General features: G+C 39.7%; 1 protein-coding gene across 1 annotated transcript; it reads right to left on the reverse strand.

Moving 5' to 3' along the window:
* On the reverse strand, positions 1-15607 carry tfr1b (transferrin receptor 1b). Its single transcript, XM_042067845.1, has 19 exons — positions 15427-15607; positions 12135-12186; positions 11755-11971; positions 11361-11529; positions 10929-11075; positions 10540-10627; positions 10335-10454; positions 9958-10053; positions 9685-9824; positions 9421-9584; positions 9209-9328; positions 9035-9120; positions 8888-8951; positions 6159-6226; positions 6003-6073; positions 5761-5845; positions 5244-5465; positions 4824-4988; positions 1-2418 (listed from the first exon to the last, which is right to left on the reverse strand). Exons 2-19 carry the CDS (start codon positions 12177-12179, stop codon positions 2176-2178), a joined length of 2310 nt encoding a protein of 769 aa, XP_041923779.1. The 5' UTR covers positions 12180-12186; positions 15427-15607; the 3' UTR covers positions 1-2175.
* Between the last annotated feature and the right edge of the window lie 10416 nt (positions 15608-26023).

Here is a 26023-nt window from a genome sequence, read left to right on the forward strand (position 1 = left end):
TAAAGTTGAACAAGTTTATTAAATAAGCGACAGAAAAGGTCCTACTTTTTATCTCCTCAATTTACTTTTTTCCCATATCACATTTTCATCTTATAACCTTTTGAAATTTGAGATCCAAATACCAATGTCAATTTTACAGTTAAAAAAAAAAAAAGATTTATCCCTACAATAATATAATTGCATTTAATGAGCAGAGAATACGCAGAGATCCACATACAAGCAAAAGAGTGTGCAAGTCCAGAAAGAAACAGCAGATTAAAATGTACATTATAGGTATGAGCATACATTTTACATGAGCAAACCCCTGGCATGAACTAGTCAATGACCACTGAAGATACATCAAATATATTCCAGAAAATATTTGGTCTTTACTATTAACAGACAGTAATTCATTATATGAATAATGACTTGAAATTAGATAAAACACAGGAAAGACTGTTACATGTCTGAATATGGACAGAGGTATGCCTTCAGATTAAAGACAAACTTGAAAATTCTCCGAACTATTGATTACCTCTTATGTTTTCTTTAGAAAAACAGAGCTACAGAGCATGCGTGTAACTATCACATCAAGTCTTCCATGTAAGAAATTATGTTTTAGTCAAAATACACTTTGTAGCCTGGTAAACACCAAAGGATGCACAACTGATTTGTAACAACACAATAGACAAGTTAGTTAACACTAAACATTACAGACCTAAAGGAACAAAATCATTAAGAAATGCACACAGCAAAACAACGCTCAGAAAAATGAAAAACAATATATATATATAAAAACTATGGGAAACACTGTTCCCGATAAGTTTATCCACCCTACAAGTGAAATATGAGGAACACTGCCCCCGATATATACACGCTGGTAGGCAAAAACTACCTTCAACACTTCACATTATGGAAGACACTGCTCCCGATAATGTTTTGGGATCAGAAAATATCAATGTTCCAAAAATTGCTTGATCACAGAAATGGCTTAAATCAGTTGAGGAAAAGTTGTTCAACTTTTCGTATCCCCATCAAAGTGAAGACGAGAATTGGCAATTTGAGATCAGGTAGCTCCAAATGACTTTCAGTTTACAATATTAACTAAATTTTCTTACATTCACTCTAACCTCCATTGTGCCCTTGACACTTGGCTTGTGGTCATATTTCAAGACAACTGCCAACGTGGCACTCTTCAGACAACCACGTGCAATTAAAAATCAACTTTAGTGTTGGGTAGACCCTCCATATCAAGCACCCTTGACCAGTTTCTAGTAACAGTTGTTGGTAACATGTATTTCCATAGCAGATGCTGCTTTTATAAACCGACAGTATAACCGTCACAATTATGGAAGGCACTGCTTCCGATAATTTTGTAAAATAAAATAGAAATACTATTTATAGTGAACACTGCCACTGATAAATAAATAGATAATAAATACAATTCATATGGGTAAGGGTAGGGTTGATGCATTAGAACATGGCGAAGGCAGAGTGGCCCCCCCCATTAAGCAACCTGGGCTTTGGTTTTTGGGGTCTCAGACCAGTGCTAAAAGGCAATGAGGCTGGTTGTGGATCCCCCATCATCAGCCAGTGTCAGAAATCTCATTTACATCAAACTGACCTTCCGAATACAAAAAAAGGAAAAACACCCCAACAAAAACATGAATCTGATGATACAGCAGGTTAATGTCGCAACTTGGGTGAAGCTGCACAAAGACAGATTAAAGTTTGACTAATCTATGGAACTTCAGTGCAGTTTTATGACTGATGTAACAAAAAATAGGTACTTCTCTTCAAGATGAGAGTAGTCTTGTCAGAACAGTTTTGTGCTTGAGAACCAACCCTATACCTACTACTGCATCTGCTATTTCATTTCAATTGAGAATAGATATTTTTCATAAAATATTAGCTAATGTTTTCTTCATAATTTAGTACTACAATTTTGTCCATGAATTTATAGTGAAATGTAATGTAACGTCTCAAATTAAATGCTGCATGTAAGTTATCTAAGTTGTTTGAATATTTTCTTATGTCTTATGTTGCTCTACTGAAGCAATGAGACAGCCAAAATCAAATGTTCTAGATAAATTCATTAAGTGCTACTTCGAGTGCAAAAAAATGGAAGAAATGTTTTTCTTGATCAAACTGGAGGACTAGGTTTAACACACTTTCATGATGTCATCACAAACAAACTTAGATTTCATTATTAATTTCCCAGACAGGACCTGCGAGGTCGTTGGCACAACTCTGAATTGTCCAGGTAGCCCAGGCAAACTGGTTGCGGAAGAGATCGGCATCGGACTCCGGAGCATTCTGTTTGAGGGCATCAAGATGGTCCAGCAGAGTTTGGATTGTGTGACATCCTGAGCCAAAGAGGATGTGGCGAAAAGGCACATCTCTCACAGACACATAGGGAGAGAGCAGATTATGCTCCACCTTTTTGTCAAAAAAAAAAGAGGCACAAACATTCTGAATTTAGTGATGTTAAACAACCATTTCATCAATGGTAACATGAAAAGGCACAGTCTATGATGCTGGAAGAAGTTCTCCAACAAAGGCCAGAGTGTTTGCCTCATAGACTGTATAAAGTTAACAGCTATCTAACTGTGACGAGGATATCAAAACTGAGATTCGTTCAAATTCACAAACGAAGGTGAACATTCAAACTTTTGCAGTTTCCTGTGGGTTTGTAACTTTCAGATCACCTGAACATTAAACGTATGTCACATGAATACATGTTTAACCCTTTAGGCGCCAGAGGTTTTTTTCCGAAACGATCAATTTTGACATCTTCATTTCAAAAGGCTATATCTTAAGTGATAAGAGATAGAGACTTTCTGTAAATCAGAGAAATATTAAGGATGACCCAAAGTGTATGTAGAGATTAAATGTTTATATCTAATTTGCATATTATGATGTCATATGGTGGCGGCCATCTTGGATTATAGAATTTTCATGAAAAGTTGCATGTTTGAATGATAAATGCACCACTTCTTTCCCCCAAAAATGTCCCTCACCTTCTGAATGCTATATTGCACAATACTGAATGCTCAGGTAAATAGTAAGTAGTGAACAAACTGTGTAAATCATTACTAATAAATGGCAGAAACAAACCAAATGCATGTAGCGGTAGACTGGCCTTTTGCTGTAGAGATTTTCCATTTACTACATACAGTAGGCACTCTGATTCCATGTATGGGGCACATATATATTATTCAGATGACACACAAACACAAGTAGACAAGACCTGTTTAGTTCAAAAGCTCATTTGCCACGGCAAGGCACAGATCAGGAGTGAGATGACGAGACAAGACAAGAGACAATGTTAGTATTTTTTTTCTTTTTGTTGATGTTTTTTTGTTTTTTTTCTTAGCTGACAAAGACACACACATCACAAGGACATGAACACACAAAAAGGAACACATAGTGTACTGTATGTCCTAAATGATCAGGGAAGTAGATAGCAAATCAACAGTGTAAATCATTACTAAATGGCTGACTTTTTTTTTTTTTTATGTAGCAGGCCTTTTGCTGTAGAGATAATAACTCCCTATCCCTATCCATACAGGGCCGGCATTCCCATCATCTTGTAATAGACTATGCATGACCTAATGTGTGTGTGTGTGTGTGTGTGTGTGTGTGTGGGAGAGGGAGAGAGCGTGTCACCACCTCCACCATGCGAGCAGCATGGCCAGATCTGCCTCGCGCGCCGAGTGGAGAGAATTTGCGCAGCTCGGACTAGGCCTACTGTCATTCTCATTGCGACTCCCCACACTGCCACTACGTTCCCCCCTAACTGTCCTATGAGCACTTCGACCTCGTCTAACATACCCAGTGGCATTAGACAAAGGCTCCACCACGTTACTGTCGCCGCGATTGTGGAGAGGCACACGTTCAGAAGACAGAAGCTAGCGCTATGGATATTAGGCTACCTCCAGCCTCGTTCGCCACACCACTAACACCCTGCTAACTTCCCGATGAACACTCCGAACCCGTGAAAAAACATTATTCCCACCAGTGACATTGGGCAAACGATTCAACGTTTGTGCTTGGTGTAAGCTAAACTATGGAGTAAACTCTCACTTTCTCCAGCTGCATCATTGCAAGGCAGGGACGCATCTGAAGCCTCACTAAACGAATCACCGTCATTTTCTGAAGGCAGATATTCCCCTTCAGAATCAGGGTCCGCGAATAGAAGACCCAACACTTCATTTCAGGTAAACTTTTTTGATGCCATTAGACGATAATCTAATGCAAATACTCGCTGACGTTGACAATATCGCTCTGACAAAGTGGCTCACACGCACACTAGCTCCGGTATTTCATGCACTGATTCAATGAGCTGTAGCTAGAAAGTTTTGTTTAAAGCGTGTCCTTTTTTCGACTCGGGGATGACGTATGACATGTCTGCCATCTAGTGGAGTGGAAGTCGAACGAAATATGACACCCTATTTGACTAAATCGGCCGTTTTATTCAGTACCGCATCTTGTCGACTATAGTCGCCTGTGGCGCCTAGAGGGTTAAATCTGAATTGAACAATGTAAGCAAATCCTCCATAATCGTTCAAATAAGCCTATGCCATGGTGACAGAGCAAGTAAACAGAAGGCAAAACATCAATGATGACGTCTGCAACAATGCGATCGGATCTTTGCATTACAGGGCAGGTCTTTCAGTTCACACCTCCGCCATGTTAAGCTTACGGTTTCCCCTCATCGAGCCCATTCATTTTCTCGTTAGTGATTTGTCTCCTCCTCTATAAAGTCTCTGACGGTCCTAAAATACTGCTGCACCATAACTGTACTTGTACATCAGGTGGGGGGGGGGGGGGTACTCATTTACCTTTATGATGCGGTCATTGATGATGCGACGCATTTCCATGTTTTCCAGGTCGCTGTTATCAATGGTGTACTGGAGATCACGGGCAGCACGGCCATAGGAGCCGATGGCAGTGTTTAGCCATTGGACAGACAAACCCTTAGCCAGAGTCGAATTCAACCCCAGAGCCTGTGGGAAAGATCGAAACCAGAGAATACTTTACCTGGTACCAACATGTGAAGAAGTGCAATTTCAGCTAATGCTACACAAAGAGACATGAAGATGAATTTCATTCACAAATAAATCTACTATCTAAGCATATTCCATTGACTCCCTGTAATAATATTTGCTTTAAAACTTTGAGCTACAAATACAAGAAATTTGAAATTAAATATAAATCTATATATGAAACTATAATGTCTTCATATTTTACGCTTGACTCACATTCTTGAGTTGGTTGACACGTCTGTTGATGTCAATCACTTTCTTCCTGATCTCAGTTCCGGATCGTGCCACATTCAGGGGCACCAGGTGGTCATGAGCCAGTCGTAGGGCCATCTGACCAGCTACATTCGCAGCTGCCACTGCCAATTCAGCATACTTGTAGCTTGTGGAAGCCTGAAGGTGGTCAAATGTGTCCAGGGTGGTTCCGAGGTACGGGTACTCCTGGGACAGGGGTGAGGATGGGGATAAATGTAAAGCAACAATCAACACAGCCTTCTGGTAACACAGTTAAGCCCCAATATTAATTTGTAAAGCAACAGTGACTGAGGTAGTGAGAGTATCTGGTTAGTGTTTGTGTTCATTGCAGTCACTAGCAAAATTAGCATGTTGTCAAACTTTAACTCAAGATTAGCACAAATTGATATGGTAACAGAATATGTTCTACAAGTTCTCAGTGTTCACTACCCCCCCCCCCCCCTCCAAAAAAAAACAAAACAAAATTAATGCTTGAACTTACCCCACAGAAACGGAATGAGATAGATGGGATGCCAGAAAGAGCCATGAAGGGGTAAGCAGCATCATCCATTTTCATAGCTTCAAGTCTGTTTGAAAAAAATACAGAAATGTAAGTAAAGAATGAACAAATATCTAATTTGCATGAGGCATCTTGCATCACAATAACAGACAAAAAGGTGTGTAAAGGAGGAAATTAAACAAACACTTTAAGACTAAGGTAGATAAGCCAGCAAGTGTACTCACATAGAGGTCTCCCAGTTTGATGCAGCGTGATCATCATACAGAGTCTTGCCAGTGTTAAATGGGCTCTTCACCTGCAGAAGCAAACATGTTCATGTAAACTCTTGTGCATTCTACTCAAATCTGCTGCAAATCAGCCATTAAAATACTCAACATTACCTGCTTCAAAGACTTCTGCAGTAGATCATATAACAATGGGCTTGCAGAGGCCTTGAACTTCTGACGACCTGTGAATAAAGTGTGATTTATTCACTTGACCGACAAATACAACTATAATCTTATAAACTATGGATCTTCTCCAACACACATCCTCTACATACTTACAGCACACTGCCCCCACCTACCCACACACACACAGTCACTGCTCCACTCCCCTCCCGCCCACACACACACACACACACACAGTCACTGCTCCACTCCCCTCCCACCCACCCACACACACACACACACACACATCTCCACTGTCATCACTCACATACATCATACATACAGTACTCTGCTTGCAATGGTAAGTCCCTTCACCATACAGTGTTTCCCCTACAATGTATTCATCAGCGGCGCAGCGCCGCTGCTGGAATTCAAGCGCCACTGCAAAAAGAGTTGCCTAATTAATAAAAAATAGACGCAAGTGAACTTCAGGAACAGCTGCCGTTCGTTCAGGTTTCATGTCAACAAATAATAGTAGGCTAACGTTGAAGGCGCAGTCAGGGATTCCACAGGAGATCACGCTTGTTTGTGTTTATGTTTAAGTTTATTAGCAGACGCAATTTTCTGCAAAAAAACTTAGCCTACATTATGTTAACCAAGGAACCAAATTAAAACACGCCAGCGAGATAGCTAGCCCCTACCTTCAGTAGCCTATTCCCAGATAAATCCACGCATTGTTTCGTTTTTGTTTGTGATACAGGCAATGCTTTCAAGCCCTGTGTTGCTAACATACCTAGGCTGTGAAACTAAGGTCTAGCTAGCTAGCCTATTGGCGGGTTTAATTGAATTTGAGTAATAGGATACGCAAGCATTTACATCTGAGATAGTTTGTAATTCCTGTAGAGCTCATCAAAATTATAGATATGATACAAGACACTTATCTGCTATAATCCAAGTAAATTTTCTTCGAATTTTTGACCATTTATTTTACCAAAAGACATGGGAAACATAATTAATTTCATCCACATATTCTTATGCACCATGCACAACAACGCTACTAAGTTAGCTTAAAACCGTGAGAATCAAGCCAGCGTCACGGGCCGTCACGGCATTAAAGTGACTCAATTCGACTTGCACAGCACCAATACAGTGTAATGGCATGAAAGAGAAGTCTATATAGTTTATAGTGCTGTGCAAAAGTTAAGACACCCATGCTGAAATTGACTAAAGGGAGGAATAAAAACACTGTCAACAGCGATCAACAGCACCGCTGCTGGAAAAAATTCTAGGGGAAACACTGCCATACTTGCAGTACACTGCCCCCCCCCCTCCCCTACCACATTGTTTCATCAGGAAGCTTCTCCAACACACATCCCTAACATACTTACAGCACACTGCCCCCACACTGCACACTTAATCTACTAAACCCCTCTTCTACTGCACTTTTTACCACCCCCCATAAACACACAAATAGGCTGACACCAGACATAATTTCACTGCATTTCTTACTTCCAGTAACTATATGCATGCAACAATAAACTTCCTTGTATCCTTGTATAAGAAACTTTACTTTAGACACTTCAAAATCAACCAAGTAAGCAATTAACATTTCAATATTGGGGTGGGGGTGAAGAGCACATAGAGCCCAGTACAACACAATAATATGCCAGTTTGATTTTGAGAGTGATTACTTTGCAATAGACAACTTGATTAATTTGTGAATTTGACAATTTGAAAAGATTTCACCATCATTGGAAGTTTTCACCTGTTAACTTGAATGCCAAGCTGTTTTCGGAAGCTTTGTCCTAGAGTGCCAGCAATCTAGACCATTGTTGATGATTTTTGTACAGCCACAGCATATTCTGTGTTATAGCTATGAACACATACAATGGCTCGTTTAAAAGGTGAGACTTTAAGCTCTCAGTGGGTGCAAACCGTGTATTTCTACACGCCTCTGTTCCTGAGAAATCCCAAGCTAAACAGTGGCTAGTTTTCATCAAAATTGATGTCATTAAAGGGAATAAAGTGAAGTGAAGTTTTTCTAGAAATGGAGATATAACGTCTTTCATGAAATATGAAGTGTTGCCTGTAAACTTTCCGGGAAGTGATCAGCGAGACCTGGCGAGACTGCCACCTAGTGATAGACCCACGAAAATGGCCTGGTTTTGAGCTGACGTGCAAGCGTCACTGATTCGACCCAAAGCAGCAACCGAGTTATGATAAAATGTCCAGCTAAAATGTCCAGAATTTTCATGAGTTTTTGATCGTCATATATTTCATTTCTTTTCATCACAGAGTTCCCAAAATCACATATAAGGTGTGTTAGAGTGTCTAGTTTCGTAATCTTTTTTTAAAAAAAGCTAAAAACGTAATATTACGTTTTTGGCACTCAATGAGTTAAGGTTTCACAACATTAAATCCGAATTGGCTTTAATGACACTGACAAGCAGAAAATTAACTATTCATGTTACTTTGTAAAGATCTGTGAAAGTGACAGTTCTTTACAAAGTATCCAACATTGATTGTGCATACAGCACTCTCCACATTCATTGTCACCCCAGGTAAAATTGAGTAAAAAGAGGAATAAAGAAAATTCTGTTGGCAATTTAGTCTCACAATGAGAGCAACGAGGAAAAATCCAATCTTTAAGAAACTTATATTTACGGGGTGGCAATAAATGTGGAGCATGCAGCTAAAACTTGGAAGTGCTTTTTTGTTTAGACCTTTGTTTTTGCACTCACCTATAACAACTCCATCCAGATTGATATAGGTGATGGCTTTCATGTTCAGAGATGACAAGTACCCCTGTTTGCAGAATGAAACTGTCAGATTAGTAACACAATAAACTAGCGCTGCCTCTTAAAAGAAAAAAAAGTTCCGCTACTGACCTCCTGCCACTCAGTAGCTCCAACGCTTCCATACTCGCCAGCACTCCAGCTGGCAAAAACAAGGCTCCTCCTGAGGCTGAGGTGATCTGTGAGGAAGGAAACATCTTGGTCAGCGGAGTGCTAACAATTATGACAGCTGAGGTGTGGATGACCTGTTGTGCCACTTCACAATACCGTTTCTGGTCATCTCAGAGATTGCTCTGGCCAGCTCCACCAACACAGTGGTGCCCACAGTGGACTTTGCAGCACCCGGGCCCCAGGAGTCCCTCTGTGCACCAATGACAACATAATGATCTGGGGGAGAAGAGGGGAAAAACAATCATTCTAGCATCAACACAAAGGCATTATTATTATTATTATTAATAATATTGCATTGACTTATTTACCTGGCTCTTCATTTCCCTTGATTACACCAAATATGTTGTGGATGGCTGTTTCATTGAGAGTACTGCTGACAGTCACAGTCACCACGTTATCTACACTGCCCAGTTTGTATGGTGTCCCGAGGGAGCCTTTAAAGGAATTGGGAGCAGGATCACCTCCCATCTTCCTGTATTTTAAAGGAAGTACATTTTAACTTTGCATTCATGGGTCATGCTAACACAACGACCAGGTTTGACCAAGACATGTGAAGTGCAAGTGGGACTCACTGGAAGATCTTGAGGGCTATATCTGCAGTAATTGTCTGTGCTACAATAGTAGGGAGGCCTGAAGACCTAGCAGGGGGGAACTGGGTGTTTTTAAACGATGGCATCCCTGGTGTGTAGGGGTCTCCAGAGCCCAAGTGGACCTGGGCAGACATGTGTGGAATTAGGATAACATACGCAAAAGGAGAGCATACCTTTGTGCAATTATCAAACATATACACAAATAACTTGATGCATCATGTGGAAAAGATGAAACTGTGGAACTATGGAACTCACATGTCCGTAAAGTTCTGTGGAGCCTGCAAAGTTGTAGTTAGAAGGATCAGGGTAGATCAGCACTGCCACTGCCCCATATTTAGCAGCATTAGCAACCTGGCAAAGGGACGGAACACCCATCAACACTCACAACTAGCAGTACATGTTTTATAATGCATGATGTTACAGGGCTCCTTGTAGCCTCCAGCGTACACTAGTTCTCTGAAGACACTTTCATATTCAAACAAAATTGGTGTGCTTCTAAAACTGAAACTGAAATTGGATATTGAATCGAGACTTTGAGTTTCCAAATCGAATCAATACAGGAAGCAAGCGGCAATATTCAGCCCTACACACAATTAACACAACTGTAGCCATTCTGAAATGTGTTTTCTTACTTTTTCTGCAAAACTGATGTTGCCAGCCCTTAGCAGCAGGACACTGCTGTTGACGTCTACCTTCTTGTCTAAATATAAGAAATCATCTAGTGTACCATAGTTTGCATACACCACTCTGCCCTGTAAAACACAACGGTGGTTAGACCAAGCAGGAGAAACAGAGTATGTGTGTGTGCAGATCAATGATTGAGGCTAACATTCTCACCGTTGCAGTTCCAACTTCACTGTAAGCCAAGTAACCTTTGGTTGTTCCGATTACTTCAGTACCAAAAAGGACTTTATTTGGGTTGTCACTGTGTGTCAACAAACATTGTTATTAAGTGCCCACCCTAGCTACCAGCAATAGTAATACAAGGAAGCATACTACAGACAAATTAATTTATCCATTTCCAACAAAAAGTCCAAGGTTTATGAAATGACAAGACTTGCAAGATTTATATTCTGCACAACACGCACCAAGCCTTTAGGCAATCAGTGCCTCAACAGGAAGGCATCACAAATCTCCTTCGAAAGGACATTTTGCAGTTATGAGTGACTAAAAGTGTGTCATTTAGACATTTTTGATTACATGAGCATTTGAATTAGACCCTTTACCTGGATGGATGTGGTAGCTTGACAAAATGCTCATCATTCCAGGACTTCATGTTCAAGTCCTTGAACACACCCAAGACTTTATTAGCAAGCTCGTTATCTCCATCACTTCCTGCCTCATGGCTTACGTTCCTTGGGAGGGAGAAGTCACTGAGAGAGAAGACAATGGAGTAATTGTTACGGCATAATAGCCCTTGAACTCACTCCAAAACACTGAAACGAGTATCAAGTAAATTGAAAAAGTTACAAGTTACATGACTTATTATTGTAACACTTTATTATACAATTTTGAATGTATAATTAGGCAGGGAAATAATTATGATGTTCCATTACAAATTACTTAACTGACACTGTTTTAATGTAAGGTTATGAGGAGGTATTGTTGAATATATTATATGACTAATGATGGTGTTTGATCATTTACATGAAGAATACCTGAAGTTAGTAGAGAAGGCACTAGGGGACAGCTTCTGTTCCAGAAGGTTGGTGATGTCATTCCAATTCATACTCGGAAGGGGTGCAACCTCCAGCCCTTCATCCTGACCTTCCTCAGTAGGCACAGTGGGGCAGGCGGCAGCATGACTGACATAACCAACAAGATAACCTGAAACATTCAGAAGGGAACATAAATCAGACAAATGATAAATTACAATTTACAAGGATAACCTCATTTCAAGTATTTATCTCTGCCCCCTCTAATTGTCTAGCAAACATTAGATAGTGGTACAGTAATTATGTTAGCCAATTATTGCAAATTATTGCTCTAAGGTGAGTTTGTGTCTGCTTATACTAGACTTTATTCCCTTTAATGAGTCATCTCAGTATTTACCCAAGATGAAGACCACCAAAGTGCCCAGGGCCAGGTAACAGATGTTCTTGTAGGTACGTAGAGGACTCTGCGTGTAGGTGACACGGGCTTGACCATCTTCGGGGTTTCCAACTTCATCGTCAACATCCGATGACAGTTTCATCTCCACTTGGCTACTGTCCGCATCTGAGTTTTGGGCCAAGTTGAAGCGTGTGTACGAACGGGGCTCTCCATTAAACTGAGGGGAAGTAGAGGAGTCAGCACACATTATAGTCAAATCAGCCATTATTTTTTTCTGTTACACATCTTTAATTTACTCTCTCTTAGCTACTAATCAACATAAATTTCACTATTAAATTAATTTCTATGCACATCCCTTATTATTGAAATCAATTACCTACCATTTTGGAAATGGATGTTCTTGCTTGATTGATTGTTGTAGCCATTGAGGACCTAGGATAGACACCAATGGATGGTTTTAGATATGAACTTAGTATATGTATTGTCGTATTGTCTTCTGCTGAAACTTTAAACCTCTCCTTATGTGGTCTTCATGTGTTGGGGGTTAATGACACTGCAGGGAAGTTCAATCATTTACTTAATCAAAAACACACCGCCTTGTGCTACCTAAAAAAACATAGTCCAGTATTTCTTTCGAAATTGAAATGAAGTTGTATGGACTGGACTATGTTTTTTTTTTTTGTTTTTTTTTTTTTTTTAAAAACGGCAACGAAATTGTGAATTTCCAGAGCGTGTTACTCCACACTCGGCAATCGACTCCTACTGACTTTCCCCTAAAGACGCCAGCTGCAGCAGCAACATTTCCGGAAAGGTAGTGGCTTGATGAAATTCATTCCGGACTCTCTATCCGACCACATAAAGACCTCGGGATCCTTCGGTTTGGCTTTAGGGACCCTCTACTCACTACCACGTAAGTGTAATGTTGTTTGGAACTGTAGAAGAGGTATAAAAATAGCGTTTTGTAGCGGCGAAATGACTTGCCCTGGTCACTTCCAGGCTAACGAGTTTTGACTAAAAACGGTAAAATCGAACTTACTCAAAACACATCCGAATGACATGATTTTGATGTCAACTCAACGTATGTACTCCCAATCATCCGTAAATTGATCTAAAGTGCATTTTACTCCGGATAATTCCTTTAACTGACAAACATTATTCTATTATTATTCTATTCCAAAAGTATTCTATTGCAATTACTCACCAATAGAAATAGGGCCCAGGTAGAATAATCTCTGAGCATGCATGTTCTTACTTGTTTAATCAATCAGGTTTTGGAACATCTTCAAGGCTAAAGAGCAGGTCCTTCAACTTGGCCCAGAGTAAATTTCGATAATCTACATACATCCATACACAGTTGTATATTTTCCACCGAGTCAGTTTCCCTTTGTTATGACAAATTTCAGGTATGTCTGCTATAGTGACAACTGATTTAAAGTTTTTCAATCATACTAGGCCAGTGTTCTTACATTTTTCTACATGCCCTTGTAACTTCATCATAAACCTGACACCATGTTCATTCATTTCTTGAATTTCCCCTGGGGATCAATAAAGTATCTATCTATCTATCTATCTATCTATCTATTCATTTGGTTTCATCTACTGAAATTGTTTCAAAACACTTTCAGAGCCCAGTCTGAACAACCTAGAAGAAGCAATAAGGGAAAAGGCAAGGGGAAACAACCTTGGAAATAACCTTTCTGCCATACATTTTATTTTGCAAAGTGCATCTGATGAAAACAAAACATCTCCAGATTCATTGTTCATTTGGTTGATCGTTATTTGTCTTTATGTTAGTGGAAAATTCTAGGCCTACATAATATCTAAACAAATCCTTGGTATAATATTACAGATTATAAGAATAAGAAGACCAAGACCATTTTCATAATTTCATCCAGTAGATCTGTCATTTCCTGGTGCAATGCAGGTTTCAGTAACAAGCAGTTCCTCATTGCTTTTGCCACCTAAAACTTTCTTTGCACCATACCATGAGTGATGTGTGGCCAAACTTCAGACAAAATATATCTTGAACTATCCAGGAACAGAAGGACTAGGAAAAAACATGCTCACTTTACATCACAATTCTCTCAAATTAAATAGATATTTCAGACCAGTTAGATGACTTCCCTTTTCCATACTGAGCTACTATTCATGGCAGCTATCTTTAACAATGTTTTGTTCCTTCTGCATCCATTGTCCCAGAGACAAACAATGGTATTAGTTTAAACATTTCCTCATATGGTAAATTCTCCAGTAAATGCAAGCAGGCTGCTTAGAAATGGTACAGGACTGGTTTTACTAGTAATCTTCCCACAAAGAAAATTGCAGACACAATCAGATTGGCCCACTGCCTTCGACTAACGTTATATAATTTCACAAAATAACAGTAACATTTAGATCAGATCCTTTCAACCACAAAACTAAGAATAAATCCCCATCAGGGAATCAAGGGTCAATGAGGATAGCACACTCTTGGCTCCTGAAGTCATCATGTGAGTCAAAGAATGTTCAGCAAGGAGGCCTGAGTCTTGTCTGCTTAACTACAAATGACACTTAAAAGTCAAATGGATTTTAATAGTCATATCTAGCTAAACCCAAATTAGATTATTTTTTATTAGCCTAGTGTCAGAGAGCAAGCACCTCGTGGTGATGATCAAGCATTACGTGGGGTAAACCACACAGTACTTCTGAACACACAACGCTTCTGCTCATTCACGGTCATGAATACCACACTCAAATAAAACTAATATGAGAATTTAGTAACGCAATGTTATACAAGGAGCTATATGTTCGAGCATCACATTCAAGGTCAGTAACGTTAGCAAGTAGCTACTGTATGCTACTGCACATTGCAGATTTCCTCTGCCTACCCATATCTATGATACCTACCCCGGATGTGGGCTAACGTTAGCCAAGTTAGCTGTCAAAGGTTACCGGCATTCTAGCATTAACGCAATATAAGACTGTCGACAATCACAAGAACACAGATGTCACGAGAGAAACATACCTAGTCTCTCTACACACAGTGTTAGGAGGAAATATACTAGGACTAAAAGGTAGTCTTGAGGGGAATTAGCCAACTACCGCTAACGCTAACTTGGATACCAGTGTCCGCCGCGTGGATAACTAACCTAGAGCCCGTTTGCTTTCTCTGACTAGAACTTCAAATTACACTCTGCAAGTTGAATAAACCGAGCATGTCCTGGTTGCTATAAATTAAGCTGCGTTGGTTGTCCTGGAGGTTAAAATGACAGAGTCATTAACGTGTATAGCACATGGCAATTTAGCATAGACTACTTCCTGTTTCAAATGTTTGCCTTACTTTTAGTCTATTCACAATGTTAAACTAGCCGGTATGTCATGCATCAACATTGGCTAATGTTAACTAAGTTGTAAGGTAATGTTTCCGTGACTTATGGTTAACAGTTAACGTTACTGTTAAGGATGGAGCCGGATAACACTATATAAAGTAAACGTTAGCTGCTACATCGAAAGGATGCGGAACAGAACAAGGATTACATTTCAATGTTAATGTCTCTTAATTAACGAACGTTACATTTTCTCTCCAAAAAGATGTCACTCGTTTAATAGTTAAGCAAAGCACTCAGCGTTACAGCATGCAAATATTACAGTATGCACTCTGTGTTACGTGTCCATAATGGTATATTTCCTTACCATTCAGAATGGCGTTTTGGTTGGTATGCTTGATTTGCCCTCTTCACACGGGATGGCCCTTCTGCTGCTGCTTGCTCTTGTAGTGTGGTAGCTTGCAAACTATCCCTCGTCTTTCTTTCGACCTCTCTATGGCCTGCACGCACCTCTATGCACAGTGGTCAGATCAACACCGGCGGTAAACCTTCCCTGCAGTTGCGTCACAACAGTCATTTCCTGGAGCACGTACGCATATGGAGGACAAAACAGGGAGAATAAAAACAATAATATTTTAAATAATAATCAATAAACAAATGTATTTATTTAACAAGTAGATTACTAGCGTTTTATGATTTATGTTAAGCCTATATTTTTTAATCTGACAAAGAAGACACTGTTACTCTTCATTGGCCTCCTACAGCAATTAAATTTAAATCCCTCAAGGGGATCACATTGCATGTGCAAACGATAGTGCTGCGCTATGAAATGGTCTACCGCTGCGCCGAGCAAAATGCAGATCAGTCCGCCCTTCAGGGGACATTATACGCGGCATGCGCTGCACTCGCCGCTAGGTTGCTCTTGGTTGAGATAATGTCCCAAAATGTTTGTTGTGCTTGGCTTGTCGCCAATGCCGCCGGGCTCAACGCAAAATACCTATTTACAGCGCACACCTGATTTACAGCGCACACGCACAAGAGCGGCGAGGCGGCAAATTGCCATTGAAAATAATGGGTTTCATAGCGCAGCGCTGCTATTTGTGTGTGTTATTATACATGATATGAATATTAAAAATACCCAAACATATTAAACAATCCTTACTAAATCAAACACACAATTGACAAAAATGAGTGCATGATTTATTACAATTTACAACTTTAGTACAAGCGCAATTCCTCTCAATATATACAAAAAAAATATTGCAATGACACCTCCAGGGCTCCATAGCATTCCTATGAAAGGAAATAAAAATATAGCTGCAAGCAGCAAGGATGATGCCAAGCAGTTAAGCTGGCAACCAAAGATTGGCTAAGATATAAGACCACTTTCTGTTTGACGACTTTACCACCAATTTCGGTTGGCTTTGATGGACGAAAGCTTTTGAATATGGCTTCAAAAAGCAAGACATATAAGGCTTAGTCTGAAGAGCATCTGTGGCAAGTTCTATGACAAACGGACAAAAAAATCCAAGATTATGGCTGGATCAATTATGTTGACATCACAAGTTGACATGCGTCTGCCTAAGGACCTCCCACAGTATTAACAGACACCACTCAGTTTTAATTCCAAACACATCAACAGTTGCAAGCCAAAATGCATTTTTGCTAATTGCAGCTACCCCTAGAGGTCAAAGATCACCAAATGTATTGAGTGTCCTCCAATTGGGGTCTTGAGTACATAAAAGTTTGGTTTTGATACATAAAAAGGGTTGCTGAGATATAAGCTCACTTCCTATTTGGCGGCTTTACAGCCAATTTTGATTGGTTGTCATAGGCAAGCGCTTTGGACAATTGCTCCAGAAAGTAATGTATGTATAAAGCATGGGCTGAAAATTATCTGTGCCAATTTCGGTAAAGATCGGATAAATTGTGACCTGTCAAAACGTTTTAGTGTTTTTTATAAAATACAATATGGCGGAAAATCCATCATGGCGTCATAGGGTACGTTGAACTTGGCTTGGTCCAAGGATTCCAACAATACCTCATTTTTGGGCAAACTGGTCAAAAGTTATGTGCGTGAACGCACGTCCAACTTTGGCTGTTGGTGGCGCTAGTGCTCTCGAGGTGCCGTCATGTAACTTGGTAAAAAGAATCATGGGACTATCCCCAATCAGTGTGCCAAATTTCATAACTTTTCACTATTTTGCATATCTACAAACAACTTTAGGTGTAGGCAAGGCAATCAGAAAAGCCATTGTAATTCGCTTTGGTTCGCGGCCCTGGGGTGACAGTGCTTACCTTGACAGCTCAACATGCCTGTCTATTAGCTGCGCCAGTTTTCTGACCCCATGCTGTGCGCGCACCAAACCTTGGCTCTGGATGTTTACAAATGTTGAAGGGGTCCAGGCGCGCCGGCAGCACGGGTAGGGTGGCCATTTCTATACACCAAAAAGGAGGACACTTTGCGGCCTTTAGTGAGGCCAGCATAACTACAACTACTAACTACAAAGGACTCACAACTACAACAACTAACTACAAAGGACTCTGGTGCAGGCCTACTCCCAACTACAATAAAATTCTGTCCATAATAACGATGGTATCATGATAAAGTGGTTCTGAAATACTTTATTCATTGCAAGACAATTTAATCTACAAATCTTCAAAAACTGACCAGCTATACCTGCCTTGCAAAATGCACAGTGCCACAAAGCATAGGCCTAACATTTCTGGACTTAAAATGTGCAAATTAAGCTCACATACAAATAAATAAACAAATAAATCAAAGCAAAAAAATACCCACTTTGTTTGTTACCAGTTTTCGGAGTCTGAGCTGGCTACAGAGAGCTTTTTTTTTTTTTTTTAACTGTGTTTAGGCTAATCATGGAATGGGCAGCTAGCGGTCGTGAGATGATTGCCGAATGTGACAAAAAATGTTATGAGCTTGAAAAAAACAAAAAACATTTAGTAATTTCAAGTGGTTATTTTGCACAACAGTGAGTGATACTTGTGTGTGTGTGTGTGTATGGGGGGGGGGGGGGGCTGAAGAGGTCTAAAGGTCAAGGTTAAGGACAAACCCATGAAATCGTTGTGCTGATCCGAACCTACACAAGAGAATCTCTTACAATTAGGATAGCACCATTTTAGGCCCTGCCCTTTCAGCAATATTGACTTGTGGTGTCATCCAGCTCTGAACTTGGATAAAAATGAGCAAGTGGTCCAGCATCCTCCTCAAAAAAGACAACAAGATAAACAAAAAGGAAAGAGGAAGATGAAATTAGCACGAGATAATGAGCCACGAAGAGGAAATTAGCTCTAGGTGAGCCTTTGAAAGAGGTACAAAGCCAAGTATATTTTTAGCTTTTGATGAAGCACTACTGCAGAAAATAAGAGCACCCTGAGAGTGCAGTCCTCTGATGAGGCATATGCTGTAAGAGGAGCTGCTTGGCGGGTCAGGCAACATAGATGTTTACATAAACATTTGTCTCCAAACAATACTTTATGATGTCTTTCCTATAGCCATCATTACCCCTGCAGTGTTGGCCACCTTAATTGCAAAGCAGTTAATGTTCAAATCACATAATGGCATAAAATTGGCTAGGTGTGAGGCTTATACTGTAGAGGCTTGGGTTAAAGGCGAACAATGCAGGTTTTTTAGCTTAATATACAGGTTTTTTATCTTAATTTACCTTAATTTAACAGCTTCTGAGTCATTGGAATGGTTATATGACTTTTTTCGGGTTGAATGGTGGCCGTCTCGCTTCCTCTATTCACCCCTTGCAGACACGTGACTTAAGTCACGTGACGGCTCCATGCTGGACGGCAAAAAGATGGGAGACTGACGGCAAATTACATTATGTCATAAAGATTATGATGAACTGAACACCATTACTATAACATCTTTGTAGTTCAATGTATTGCTGTTTGGTGTCTGATAGTCAAAGAAGATGCCAGTGGTGTTGTTAGATGAAATGGGTCATGATCGCAAATGTAAAGTTATTAAAACTGGTGGTAACAGCAAGGGGAGATAACGTTACGTTAGGCTACTGTAATTAACATTATGGTAAATGAACACCCACTAAGTATTTCTGGACTAAAATATTGCAAAGCGATTTGGTTACTTTATTTGTCTTGCTTTTATCAGTTGTAACATAGTCAAAACGTTAAGAATGTCATATCAGAACATGAAATAATAACTAGCTGCCACACTTAGAAGCTAGCTATTCTAGCTAACGTTTATCGTAGCTCATAGTGCTAGGGCTAATGTAACTCGTCAGTTTGTACGTTGCCCAGCGAATAAACTTACTTCTTACATGTCTTAAGTTAAAGAATTGAAAGAAATAGGAAATTAAAAAAAACTTGAACGGTATTATCTGTTTACATTCAGATCTTGCCAAAGACTTTGTCTAAGTACTATCTGCCGTCCTGTTCAGAGCAAAGATTCTAGAACAGAGCTCTGTTCTAGAATCTTTGGTTCAGAGTCTATGGTTGCTATAGCAACCGCTGCTGTGCTTCATACACTGAGGAGATAAGCATGCAATTGTGGTTGAAATACTCCCGAAACACAAAGAAAACAAACCAAAATATATCTATGCAAGAACATGGGATGTTGTTGTATTCCAAACAATAAGCCAACAGTCGTGGAAGGGCATTACTACGGTTAAATCTCACTATAATCTCCTAGCTGTGCGATATATCCCATTTACAACCCATTGATTTGATTCGTGTTCTTGCCGTCCACTAGGCTATTTTGCTGTGGCGCGAACAAAACGTGACGTCACTTGCAAGGGGTGAATAGCGCCTGTGAGCGGAAAAACCACCCTTGCAACTTTGGGCTGGCAGGCCGACGGCCTCAGTGTCAGGAACAGTGGTGGAATGTAACGAAGTACAAATACTTCGTTACTGTACTTAAGTAAAATTTCCACGTATTTGTACTTTACTTAAGTAAAATTTATAGTGCATACTTTTGACTTTTACTTCGTTACATTTTACAGCAATTATCTGTACTTTTACTCCGCTACATTTCTACAACACCATCGTTCCTTTTTACGATACATTTTATGATCAGTTTTTTTTTTCTCTCTGACAAACACGTTTGTTTTACCGGGGGGTTGCTACCAAAGATTCTGGAGCGCTACGTGCATTCTTAGAAACATAAGCTTCTAGTCTAGACCAGGCAAAGCGTGAGCTTGTAGCCATCTGCATTCGGTAGGCTATATTCACCAGACCCATGGCTACACTGTACATGCAACTGTGTTCTGTGCCTTTCTCTGTCTGTTATCTGCAGCGTTAGGGCCTCCTCTCCGATGAGATTGCTATCCACGGATCAGCGAAGTTACAGGCTATGCCCATGCTTCTGTCACACGTCTGATCATTTGCGGCACAAATGAATGGTAGACTATTAATGAACCGGTGGCCGGAAAAAACGTAACATTTTCCAGATTAGGAAATATTCCTTAATTGTGTGTGATTAAATAAAGATGCATAGCCTACAATTGGGGGTTAGTAACGTGAGCGCTCATTCAACGTCTATGCGTCTGCGCAAGTGAAACTGAACTTAATCATAAAGACACCTTTCTCAGCAACTTTTCTGTTCAATCAGCATAATTGGCATTACGATCCACCCGACGTTTCCCTTGTCTACCCCGTTAAACTTCAGGCTCTCGTGTTTTGCTGAATGATATTACTCAGCAGATCACCTAGTAGATAACCAGAATTACAGTCTCTAGAATTGTAGGTCAGAATGTAAACTGGGCCACAGATGGTAAGCACAATTGCATTAACTTAAAACTATCTAGTCGAGTATAACCTAAAACTAGCTTAATTAAAATGCCACAGCCCATACTGATTTTTCCTTTTAGAATATAGATATTAAGAGAATAAATCATTATGCAAATACTTTTACTTTTAATACTTAAAGTACATTTAAAAGCAGGTACTTTTTACTTTTACTTAAGTAGGGTTGTCATTGTGGTACTTTTACTTTTACTAAAGTAAATATTTCTCTGTGTATTTGTACTTTTACTTAAGTACTGAGGTTCAGTACTTCCTCCACCACTGGTCAGGAAGTATAACCGTGTAACGAATTGCTTTACTGCATTTAAATACACGCCAGGCACCGGGTAAAACAAGGTAGCGATGGAGTTTCTCAGACATTCGTCATGACAGAGCCAGCGAAAAAGAAGCAAAAAACAGCGAAGAAATTGCAAATACTGCATATAGTTTCTCTTTAAAGTAAAACAAATAATAAAGAAATAAGTCTGTTTAAAATCTGTATTGAAGTATAGCCTAAGAAAAAGTTTGCGTAGGTTTGCTTTTTGGCCAGAGGAGCTCATCTGCCTGATGGGAGCAGCTGAAAGGACTTGTGAAGCAGATGTGAGGAATCGTTATGACTTTCTCTCCACCTGAGTTTGTTCTGAGAGGTGCCTGTTTTTTTAGTTGCATACTTGAGGATTTTTCTTCGCCCCCCCCCCCCCCCCCCCACACTTTCTCTCTGAAAGGAAGTTACATCAGGATGTTGTCAGTGTCTGGTAAGTGACTGGTAAACAGCTGTTACAATGTCCTGTCTGGCATTAAAACTTTTCAGCTTCTTCAGTAGAAATATGCACTGTTGAGATTTTTATACACCTCATCAGCTTTCTGGACGAAGGACAGGTAGTGGTCGATCTCTATGCCCAGATATTTAAAGACCTCAACCTCCACCACCTGCCTCTCTAGCCTGAGAGGTTTGGAGAGAGGGAATCAGGTGCCCTGCTCTCTTCGCAACACATCTCTTTGGTCTTATGATGTTCAATTGCAGGGAGCTCCTTGAACCAATTAATTATGCTGTTTGCATACTGCTTGTATGAGGACAGGGAGTGGTCATCTGAGCCACCAAAACCATGTCATCAGCATATTTAAAAAGTGACAGTCCACTGCTGTTGCAGATGATTCCATTTGTGTACAGTGCTGGCCAAAAGTATTGGCACCCATGCTAAAGTTGACTGAAAGGAGGAATATAAAATCATCTTTTGGAAATTGATCTTAATGCCTTAAGTGAAAAATGAGGAAATATCTAACCTTTAAGGACACCAATTTTCTTAGTGAATGAATAATGTATCATCAATAAATAAATGTTCTTCCTTAAAATACAGGGGTCATAAGTATTGGCACCCCTATGTTAAATTCCCATAGAGACAGGCAGATTTTTATTTTTAAAGATTTTTATTATTTCAGTTAGCCTATTAGCTTTGCATCAAACCAGCTAATAGGCTAACTGAAATAACACCCATGCCAATCTCTAGGTATGGTGAAGGGTATGTGATGATGTGGGGCTATTTTAATTCCAAAGGCCAAGGTAACTTTATCAGGATGCACAATTCTGGATCCATGAAATAACTGGCCTTTAAAAATAAAAATCTGCCGGTCTCTATGGGAATTTAACATAGGGGTGCCAATACTTATGACCCCTGTATTTTAAGGAAGAACATTTATTTATTTATGATACATTATTTATTCACTAAGAAAATTGGTGTCCTTAAAGGTTAGATATTTCCTCATTTTTCACTTAAGGCATTAAGATCAATTTCCAAAAGATGATTTTATATTCCTCCTTTCAGTCAACTTTAGCATGGGTGCCAATACTTTTGGCCAGCACTGTATGTCTTGTAAAGTAAATTATTAGAAAGTTGCAAGATATTTCATGTATGCACAGGGAGGTGAAAGTAGAGAAAAGCAAAGCTGAGTGAGGGCAGTTGAGGTGAGGAAGCTGATAGACAATACATGGAGACAAATGCAAAGTATAGGGAAGTGAGCCAACAATCGCACTCCATCATAATAATATCATATACAGCTCATAAATATGACATACAAAAGACCAAAACTAGGCCTATAAATAATGATATATACGACATAACGACAAATCGATAACATTCACATCCTGGGACTTGATCTGCAAGATCTGTCACTTCCGTTGCATTTCATTTAAGACGTACTTTAGATTTATTTATCTTATACAGCTCTGAGTTGTCTCATATCATATCTGATTATAATCACATTCTCTGCACTGTAGAGACTCTTCAGGTGTTACATGGTTTTCATACACTCTTGAAATTGGTCAATTGGTGTCCACCAGGTGTCACTATCCTCCCTAGATAGCAATTCACCCTGGGCCGATGAACTGAGGAAATGCAGTTTTTTTTTAAAAAAAATCACTTGCACTGTGCTTATCTCACTCTGCACATAACAACAGACCCCAAATGTCCATCTTGTTGTTTTTTCCCCTTCAGTTATTGTCGGGAGTGAGTCTGCATAATCAGGGCTGGTAAAGGACCAAGGAAGACTATGGATCATCCACAAATGTTCTCATAAAAATAGATTTGACCATAAGCTACTTGCATGAAGCGTGAAATATTCTGAAAACGTGTATATGGTTTCTTAAAACTAGAATAATTGTAGTGAAGCTACAACCAACTAGATTATTGTTTGTAGTAATGTTTCCACACTTTTAGCGGCAAGCAGCAAGGATGATGCCAAGCAGTTAAGCTGGCAACCAAAGATTGGCTAAGATATAAGACCACTTTCTGTTTGACGACTTTACCACCAATTTCGGTTGGCTTTGATGGACGAAAGCTTTTGAATATGGCTTCAAAAAGCAAGACATATAAGGCTTAGTCTGAAGAGCATCTGTGGCAAGTTCTATGATAAACGGACAAAAAAATCCAAGATGATGGCTGGATCAATTATGTTGACATCACAAGTTGACATGCGTCTGCCTAAGGACCTCCCACAGTATTAACAGACACCACTCAGTTTTAATTCCAAACACATCAACAGTTGCAAGCCAAAATGCATTTTTGCTAATTGCAGCTACCCCTAGAGGTCAAAGATCACCAAATGTATTGAGTGTCCTCCAATTGGGGTCTTGAGTACATATAAGTTTGGTTTTGATACATAAAAAGGGTTGCTGAGATATAAGCTCACTTCCTATTTGGCGGCTTTACAGCCAATTTTGATTGGTTGTCATAGGCAAGCGCTTTGGACAATTGCTCCAGAAAGTAATGTATGTATAAAGCATGGGCTGAAAATTATCTGTGCCAATTTCGGTAAAGATCGGATAAATTGTGACCTGTCAAAACGTTTTAGTGTTTTTTATAAAATACAATATGGCGGAAAATCCATCATGGCGTCATAGGGTACGTTGAACTTGGCTTGGTCCAAGGATTCCAACAATACCTCATTTTTGGGCAAACTGGTCAAAAGTTATGTGCGTGAACGCACGTCCAACTTTGGCTGTTGGTGGCGCTAGTGCTCTTGAGGTGCCGTCATGTAACTTGGTAAAAAGAATCATGGGACTATCCCCAATCAGTGTGCCAAATTTCATAACTTTTCACTATTTTGCATATCTACAAACAACTTTAGGTGTAGGCAAGGCAATCAGAAAAGCCATTGTAATTCGCTTTGGTTCGCGGCCCTGGGGTGACAGTGCTTACCTTGACAGCTCAACATGCCTGTCTATTAGCTGCGCCAGTTTTCCGACCCCATGCTGTGCGCGCACCAAACCTTGGCTCTGGATGTTTACAAACGTTGAAGGGGTCCAGGCGCGCCGGCAGCACGGGTAGGGTGGCCATTTCTATACACCAAAAAGGAGGACACTTTGCGGCCTTTAGTGAGGCCAGCATAACTACAACTACTAACTACAAAGGACTCACAACTACAACAACTAACTACAAAGGACTCTGGTGCAGGCCTACTCCCAACTACAATAAAATTCTGTCCATAATAACGATGGTATCATGATACAGTGGTTCTGAAATACTTTATTCATTGCAAGACAATTTAATCTACAAATCTTCAAAAACTGACCAGCTATCCCTGCAAAATGCACAGTGCCACAAAGCATAGGCCTAACATTTCTGGACTTAAAATGTGCAAATTAAGCTCACATACAAATAAATTAACAAATAAATCAAAGCAAAAAAATACCCACTTTGTTTGTTACCAGTTTTCGGAGTCTGAGCTACTTGCATGAAGCGTGAAATATTCTGAAAACGTGTATATGGTTTCTTAAAACTAGAATAATTGCAGTGAAGCTACAACCAACTAGATTATTGTTTGTAGTAATGTTTCCACACTTTTAGCAGTTTCATGACTCAAAATTGCTAATCAAATTTATTTTCATTTGGATTCAGAGAAGGGAGAATGACCAGATCTGACAGTTAGGCTATTGCCAATGACAGTGCATTCTCAAAGCCAGTTAACTGTTGACTGCTAATATTGAAAACCTACAATCAGTTGTTTTTCCATTTGTTAGCAGAAAAGTCAAGGCCATAGATTTGGTAGAGACCCATATCTGACATTCTTACACATATGCATTTCCTCTTAATACCCACTAGAAGGTGTTGGTTTGCTCCAACGTTCCACTTCCTGATAGAATGCCAACTACCTACTGTAATATCCTCATCTTGTGAGCATGCTTGTTTTTTTGTTGTAAAATAGGCTATTATAGAGCATTTGTTTCTTCCAAGCAGAGATTACCATGTGTAAGCCATGTGATGTTATGAAATGCTGGTGGGAAAATAACAGTTCAATATGCAGTTTTCACATAAAGTTTTTATTACAGATATACTGAGATAAACAGTGCAATAACACATTAAAATGGTCACGAAACTTACGCACAATAACACTTATCAATGCCTTCAATATATGTCTCTCAAACAGGCTTAAAGCAAAGTATACCTAAAGTAGATCTTAAATAGTCTGTCATAAATAAAGCTCGGAATTGGCATATAACCTGCTAATTGTAAATATCTAATGATATCTATCATACTCTACATTCAGTTTTAAGCCTTTGCGCCGTTGATAGCCATAATGGTATGAATGTTCATATGCTAAAAGATCCACTGGTTAGATTCCTTTCAACTTTATAACTGCATGCATCAGGGTTGTGCACAATTCTAATTGCAATTCTGCTTCCTGTTTGCTACCTC

This window comes from Alosa sapidissima, chromosome 17 (genome assembly GCF_018492685.1).
Source record: "Alosa sapidissima isolate fAloSap1 chromosome 17, fAloSap1.pri, whole genome shotgun sequence".
Taxonomy (NCBI): Eukaryota; Metazoa; Chordata; class Actinopteri; order Clupeiformes; family Clupeidae; genus Alosa; species Alosa sapidissima.